General features: G+C 42.0%; 1 protein-coding gene and 1 pseudogene across 1 annotated transcript; both read left to right on the top strand.

Moving 5' to 3' along the window:
* Positions 1 to 279: 279 nt before the first annotated feature.
* LOC104938360 (nuclear factor 7, ovary) lies at positions 280 to 2,547 on the top strand. Its single transcript, XM_027278945.1, has 2 exons — positions 280 to 675; positions 779 to 2,547. Exon 2 carries the CDS (start codon positions 796 to 798, stop codon positions 2,182 to 2,184), a length of 1,389 nt encoding a protein of 462 aa, XP_027134746.1. The 5' UTR covers positions 280 to 675; positions 779 to 795; the 3' UTR covers positions 2,185 to 2,547.
* Positions 2,548 to 7,480: 4,933 nt separating this feature from the next.
* The window catches only part of LOC109137368 (nuclear factor 7, ovary-like), a 5,929-nt pseudogene continuing 5,592 nt past the window's right edge, over positions 7,481 to 7,817 (top strand).

The raw sequence follows: 7,817 nt of genomic DNA, 5'->3' as shown, positions 1-7,817 counted from the left end.
TCAACTTCAAGACAAGTTTGATTTCAACTCATGAAGCAAAGTAAGACGAGTTGTTTAATTAATGATCATTTATTGTTTCAACTTGATACTCTGAGTTAAAATAACTAACTGCATTACATTATACATTCAAGAAACTTACGTTCTCTTGTCAAACAAACTTACAATTCCAATTTCAACTCACATTTTCTGGTCAAGCTGACAAACTGCATTCATACCAATGACCTTTTAAACTTGTTTCTACTCGTCTTTTTAAATGAATGCATGTTTATTTTGTGTATGTTCCTGTAACTTTCCCTTCATGTTCCACGGTGCCACATTTATAAGTCTGTTTAAACTCCTCCACAGCATTCAGTCGACAGTCAGACCAGTTTTAAAAACAACATATCTGTGGCATCAGCCTGCATCATCAGCAATGAGACACACCTCTGTGTTATATGTGAAGCATTCAGCAGAGCAGGTGAGACAAAGCTCCACCCCTCACCTGACTCACCTGAGACAAACCAGGAAACAGTTAGTTTTTCTTCTTCAGTGAAGAGACACGGACTGAAAAACAGACGATCAGATTCACCTTCAGACCAAACTAACAACTTCCTCTGAGTGAGTTCAGCTACAGGAGAGAAAAGTGGGAAACTCCAACACTGCTGCTTCAAGCTGCTGACGCTCCACACACTGAATGTGAGTTTGACTAAAAACTGAACTCAAAGGAAATCTCAGTGAAGTTCGTAGAGGAGGGAGGGGAGCCATGACTGACTGTACTTTCTGTCTGTTGTGTTTTCAGCTTCACTCAGAGACTAAATGGCTTCCAGATCAGAGGAGGATCTCTGCTGTCCGGTCTGTCAGGAGGTCTTTAGAGATCCTGTTGTTCTGTCATGTAGCCACAGCTTCTGTAAAGACTGTCTGAAGAGCTGGTGGACAGAGAAACCAACACGAGAGTGTCCAGTTTGTAAGAGAAGATCTTCAAAGGGTGAACCACCTTTAAACCTTGCATTAAAGAACCTTTGTGAGGCCTTCTTGTTGGAGAGAGATCAGAGATCTTCAGAGGCTCTCTGCAGTCTGCACTCTGAGAGACTCAAACTCTTCTGTCTGGACCATCAACAGCCGGTGTGTGTCGTCTGCAGAGATTCAGAACAACACAGCGACCACAGATTCAGACCCATCGATGAAGCTGCACGACAACACAAGAAGAACCTTCAGGAAACTCTGGAGCCCTTAAAGGAGAAGTTAAAGGTTTTTGAAGAAGTTAAAGTGAAGTTTGATCAAACAGCAGAACACATGAAGGTCCAGGCCCGACGCACAGAGAGGCAGATTAAGGATCAGTTTAAGAAGCTTCACCAGTTTCTAGAAGAGGAAGAGGAGGCCAGGATGGCTGCACTGAGGGAGGAAGAGGAGCAGAAGAGTCAGATGATGGAGGAGAAGATGGAGGCTCTGAGCAGAGAGATAGCAGCTCTTTCAGACACCGTCAGAGCCACAGAGGACGAGCTGAGAGCTGAAGACGTCTCATTCCTGCACAACTACAAGGCTGCAGTGCAAAGAGTCCAGCAGCGCCCCCTGCTGGATGATCCACAGCTGCCCTCAGGAGCTCTGATAGACGAGGCCAAACACCTGGGCAACCTGACCTTCAACATCTGGAACAACATGAAGGACATGGTCTCCTACACTCCTGTGGTTCTGGATCCAAACACTGCTTATCCAAAACTGATCCTGTCTGAAGATCTGACCAGTGTGAGACGAGGAGAGGAACAGCAGCTTCCTGACAATCCAGAGAGGTTTTATTACTATTCCTCTGTTCTGGGCTCTGAAGGATTTAACTCAGGGACTCACAGCTGGGATGTCGAGGTTGGAGACAGTACACGCTGGACTCTGGGTGTGTTAGCAGAGTCTGTCCAGAGGAAAGGACTCACACGGTCCGGATTATGGGTAATGTGTTTATATGAAGGTAAATACTCAGCACGATCATCATCAGATCCACTCACTGCTCTCCAAGTCCAGAAGAAGCTCCAGAGGATCAGAGTGAATCTGGACATGAACAGAGGAAAACTGTCGTTCTCTGATCCTGATACAAACACACACATACACACCTTCACACACACTTTCACTGACAACATGTTTCCATACATTACCACTGTGGATGAACTGAAGATATTACCACATAAAGTCAGAGTGACAGTGGAACAGAGCAGTTAGAGACAAAGAGGATGATTATATTTATGTTTATTAGCTGCTCCTGCTGTCTCATTATTCCAAAGAAGTTTATTTTTCTTTCAGTTCTTGTTTTTTATTGTTTTTATTTTCTTTTTCTTGTTATTTAGTTTGACAAAAATCTTTTTGTTTCTATCGTCGACCTTTTTAATGTGTACAATGATTTCACTTAGTTTCTGATCTTTATGTTTGGTTTGTTCAGACTTTTCTTTTTTATCAATACTCTGTCATTTTAAATTGTTGATGTTTTATTATTTTGACTTGTGTGTGTGGAGCCATGATATCTGTATTCTGTGATTTTAAATATTTGCACCATTCTTACAGACGATGAGATTATCATAATCAATATTTTTTGGAACTTGAATGAATTTGTCTGTTTTATAAAAGTTAATGTTGATCCTGACTCTATATGGAAAGTGTCATGAGATAACTTCTGTCATGATTTGGTGTTATAGAATTAAAACTGAATTCAAATTTAAGGTGGACGTCTCATGTTTAAGACTTTATGTGATGTTGGTAATTTCAGCATTTCATTAAACAACCCTGTTGTAAAATAGGAAACAAATAAAGCTTGTACCTTGTAAATACTGGCCACCACTGATTACAGACATTCACATGACGTACAGTTGAGAAAGGCTCTGTTCCAAGGCTGGATTTGTAGTTATTAGCATTGTTACAAATATAAATGTGATTTTGAATGATGTTTTCTTATTACTGGAACAGCCCTATGCTGCCTGTACAGTTCATAAGTTAGTCATAAAAATACAGTGACATATATAAACAGGTAGGCCTATTGACAGCACAGTACAATCCTCCACCATCAACATCCTCTCACATGTAATACAGCCTTTTAAAACCATCTACTCACACATAAAGAAGAACATATTCACCTGTTTGAAATTTGTCCAGTTTGAGGAAGATGGTATTCATTCAGGATTGGATGTCAGTGAGGCAGCTGGAGAGAGACATCGATGATGGATTTGGTGATGTAGAGTGGGACATCGTCTGCATAGCGAATGATGTTGCCAAGAAAAAGCATGTAGAGGATGAAGTGGAGAGGACCAAGCACTGAAGCCTGGGGGGGATTGTAGAGCAGGATGTCATCGGTGTAACAGTACAACATGCTGGTCTTTAGCAGGTATAATATAAACCATGTTCAGCATTTTAGTTAAGTTTAATAGCATGTTAAACATTTACTAGTCATCACACTGATCAATAAAACAAGAATATTGACTGGTACCATTTGAGCCAATATTCCCAGGACATCAGTATCCCTCTGTTCTGGGGACAAAGGACGCATACAGTCTGGACTCTGTAGTATTTGGTTCCGTTACGGTAAATATTCAGGACAATCACCAGCAGCTCCACTCACTGCTCTCAACAATACAACAATACAACAATATTTGTTTCTGTGACAAAGCTCCACCCCTCACCTGACTTCACTTTCTTCAGCAGTGGAATAACAAACCGGAGCTCCGGCATTGGCTTCAGGGCTACGACGACTGGTTGAAGTAATCAATTACGTCAACAATAAAAATCTGTCAATACGGAATTTTAGCGTTGACAAGTCGTATTATAAAACTCCACTGTGTGATCATCAAAGATTTCAGCTGGAGAAGATCTCATTAGTACCACTACAAGCATACAAACTACAGGGAATGTTCTACGGGAAGATTGTCCCGGTAGCAGAGAATAAACTTTATAAACTGTGTAGCTGATCAATCCAAGACGGCCGCATGCACACGTCAGTGTTTGTATGGGCTTTTTAACGCGATCTTAATGATTTATCATTATGTTTCTATTGTCCCTTTAAAATCTTTTAAACGCTTTTATCAATCACACCACACTGCAAATTAAGGAGTTGCAACTGAGGTGTTATCTTAGGTAGCCTACCTGTCACTGCTGGCTTCTAAATCCCCCACAGCACAACAAAGCCTGTTTTTGTGGATCCCTGTGTGACACCTCGTCACCTCGCTGGAAATCCGTCCCAGTCCTGTGGGCCAGTTTCCTGGACTTATCCAGGCTGTGATCTACGCTCCCGCCGCTGCTCAGGTGGTCCGCTGTTATGGGTTGTAGATTGCCGGGAGGGGCTGCTAATGCTGACCGTCGGCGTCTCCGGACTGATAGGATCTTTGGTCTACCTGATGACTCTGGATGTTGGGCTGGATCCTCCTGAGGTTGTGAGCTGCTGTCCGCCGGCAAACAGGTATACAGCTGCCAGTAGCCCCTGCGGCTGGCTGCTGGAGTCTGCTGGCTGCTGGAGCCAACCTGCCGCTGGTTGGAGCTTGCTGTGTCGAAGCCCGCTACCCGCTGAAGCCCGCTAGCTGCTGGTTGGAGTCTACTGGCTGCCGGAGCCCGCAAACCTTTGTGGGGGATCTAAACCTTGATTGGTTGTTATGAAATCCATCTGTGATTCATCAAATCTAAGCCAATAAATAGACAGCCCAACCCGGCCTAACATTAAATACCCTTTAAGATCATCGCTCCTTGATCGTATAATAATAAATGTCCCACACAGGTATTCTGATGCTGGTGTTTTTGGGAACGGTCTGAGTGACCGCTGTGCCATTGCAGTGGTCAGGAATGCCAAACTCCCCAAAACTAAACCACGAATTTTACTCAAAAGAGTTTTTAAACTTTTTCATGAGCAGGCTTTTTTGCATGATTTGTCCAATTTTGAGTGGTAATGAATCTCCTTCCTTGATGATGTTGAGTTGGCCTGGAATTTCTTTCATTCTGAATTTTTGAAGCTAAATCAATGAACATGTTCCCTTACGTAAGTTTAGTAAAAAGAGGCGAAACAATCGACGGTTTTACACTGAAATTGGAAACCTCCTCAACGACAGAGATCTTGCCTGGGCCAGAGCACGAAAAAACAAAAATTGAGGCTTATTGGATAATTTTTAATTTAAAACAAATGTACCTCCTTAATTAAGAAAGCTAAATCTGAATTTTATTTATCCCAAACCACCAAAAATCGAAATGATCCCAGGAAATGTTGGAATGTTGTGAGATCTGCTTCTGGTGCTACGCCCTGTACTGAACTGCCAAACCTGTTGACTCTGAACATTTGATCACAGCAGGACACTTGTTTGATTTTTTTAAGAGTGATTTTAAAAGAACCGCTTTAACTGATGAACCTTCTGTAGTAAGCCGTCTCCCTGTTGATTGTTCTTTTCATTTCAAACCTGGGTTTATTTCTGTGGTCCGTAGTCAAAAAAAAAAAAATCAGCAGGTTCAGATAGTTTGAATCCATTTTTTCTAAAGCTGGCTGCTGACTCAATTGCTGAGCCTCTAACTAGTATTTTTAATCTGAGCTTCAGCACAAACAAACTTGCTAAAGTTTGTAAATCTGCATTTGTCCTCCCACTGCTAAAAGGAGGCGAACCCTCAGTCGTTAATAATTACAGGCCTATCTCTAAATTCTGTATTTTAGCCAAAGTATTTGAAAAATTGGTCTGAGATCAACTGAAGGATTTTTTGGAATTGATGAACATTCTAAATGCCCTTCAGTCAGGTTTTAGGAAGCAGCACAGCACTGCTACGATGTGTTTGAGGCTTTGGACTCTGTGGCGCTGTTCATTGACCTGTCTAAGGCATTTGGTACTGTGGATCACAATCTTCTGTTAGAATGGCATCTCCAGACAAGCTGCCTCTTGGTTTGCTGATTATTTGGCAAGCAGGACACAATGTGTTCAGATGGCTGGAGTTAGCTCCACCTTTCTTGAGGTCACAAAAGGCGTACCTCAAGGCTCAGTCTGAGGACCCATTCTGTTCACAGTTTACATTAATGATCTGTGTGCAAACATGTCAAATGCCTCATATCATATTTATGTGGATGATACTGTCATTTACTGATGCCTAATTTAATTGCTCAGGCATTTGGATTTTTGCAGTCCGCCTTCGATGCAGTGCAGATTCGTCTGGAGAAACTGAAACTGGTTTTAAATGCTGATAAATCCAAACTAATGATTTTTTTCAACTTCATCTGTTCCCTTGGAGAATATTCCCTCAATCAGAACTGTGTGGGGTGAAACTCTAGATCTGGTCACCAGCTATAAATACCTGGGATTCATTATTGATGAGGAGCTTTCTTTCAAATTACATGTTAAAAATTTGATCTCCAAATTAAGGGTGAAGCTCGGTTTCAATGACCACTGTGAACTGTATGTAAAAGCTGGCTATGCACACTGGATGACTCTAGTTTATAAGGCTCTCCTTAGCTTGGTTCCCACATATTTATGCACTTTTCTTCAGAGAACTGGAAGCCGTTATGCCCTACGATCAGATGACATTCTGCATTTTTCTGTTCCTCGTGTTCGAACTGAAACGGGTAAAAAAGCATTCAGGTTCTGCCCCCTCTGCTTGGACTGCCCTCCAATCTGAAAATGTCAGAACTTGTTTGACTGGAAGCTTCCCCCTGAATTTTAAGAAAGCGACAATGGAAATCTTTTGAACAGTGCCATGTTCTTAAATTGTTACTGTACCTACAACTTCTGCACTTCATTTGCCTTTTTTCTCACATCTTAATATTTTTATGTTTCATTTTTGCTGCTTGTTTGTTATTGTTGTTCGTCTGTCTTTATCACTATGACGTGTGCTGCTGCCTTTCTTGGCCAGGTCACCGTTGTGGAAGAGGTCTTGATCTCAATGGGTTTTTAATCTGGTTAAATAAAGGTTATAATAAAAGAAGAAGAAGAACAGATGGTGGAATGGAGAGACGAAGAGGGCAGAAGAGCAAGAACAAAGTATGAGAAAACTTTATGGAAAATAAAAAATCAAAACAGGGTAAATGTAAACTGTCATATCATGGCAACACTACAGCGATGCATGAGCATGTGAAACGCAGTTATTTGAAGTTATTTGTCTTAGTTATCAGTGAGTTATCGGACATACAGACAATTTTGTAGTGACTGGTAACATATCGACACTGTCGGGCGGAGACCTGTCTCCCGAACCGAGTTTAATCGGTCAAATGTGGACAAATGACCCACCTGAGACAAACCAGGAACTCAGGATTTCCTAAAGGCAGTGACACTTTACCCCTTTACCTTCATGTTCCACGGTGCCACATTTATAAGTCTGTTTAAACTCCTCCACAGCATTCAGTCGACAGTCAGACCAGTTTTAAAAACAACATATCTGTGGCATCAGCCTGCATCATCAGCAATGAGACACACCTCTGTGTTATATGTGAAGCATTCAGCAGAGCAGGTGAGACAAAGCTCCACCCCTCACCTGACTCACCTGAGACAAACCAGGAAACAGTTAGTTTTTCTTCTTCAGTGAAGAGACACGGACTGAAAAACAGACGATCAGATTCACCTTCAGACCAAACTAACAACTTCCTCTGAGTGAGTTCAGCTACAGGAGAGAAAAGTGGGAAACTCCAACACTGCTGCTTCAAGCTGCTGACGCTCCACACACTGAATGTGAGTTTGACTAAAAACTGAACTCAAAGGAAATCTCAGTGAAGTTCGTAGAGGAGGGAGGGGAGCCATGACTGACTGTACTTTCTGTCTGTTGTGTTTTCAGCTTCACTCAGAGACTAAATGGCTTCCAGATCAGAGGAGGATCTCTGCTGTCCGGTCTGTCAGGAGGTCTTTAGAGATCCTGTT

This window comes from Larimichthys crocea, chromosome VI, assembly GCF_000972845.2.
Source record: "Larimichthys crocea isolate SSNF chromosome VI, L_crocea_2.0, whole genome shotgun sequence".
Classification (NCBI taxonomy): domain Eukaryota; kingdom Metazoa; phylum Chordata; class Actinopteri; family Sciaenidae; genus Larimichthys; species Larimichthys crocea.
This window is presented reverse-complemented; position numbering and strand designations above follow the sequence as displayed.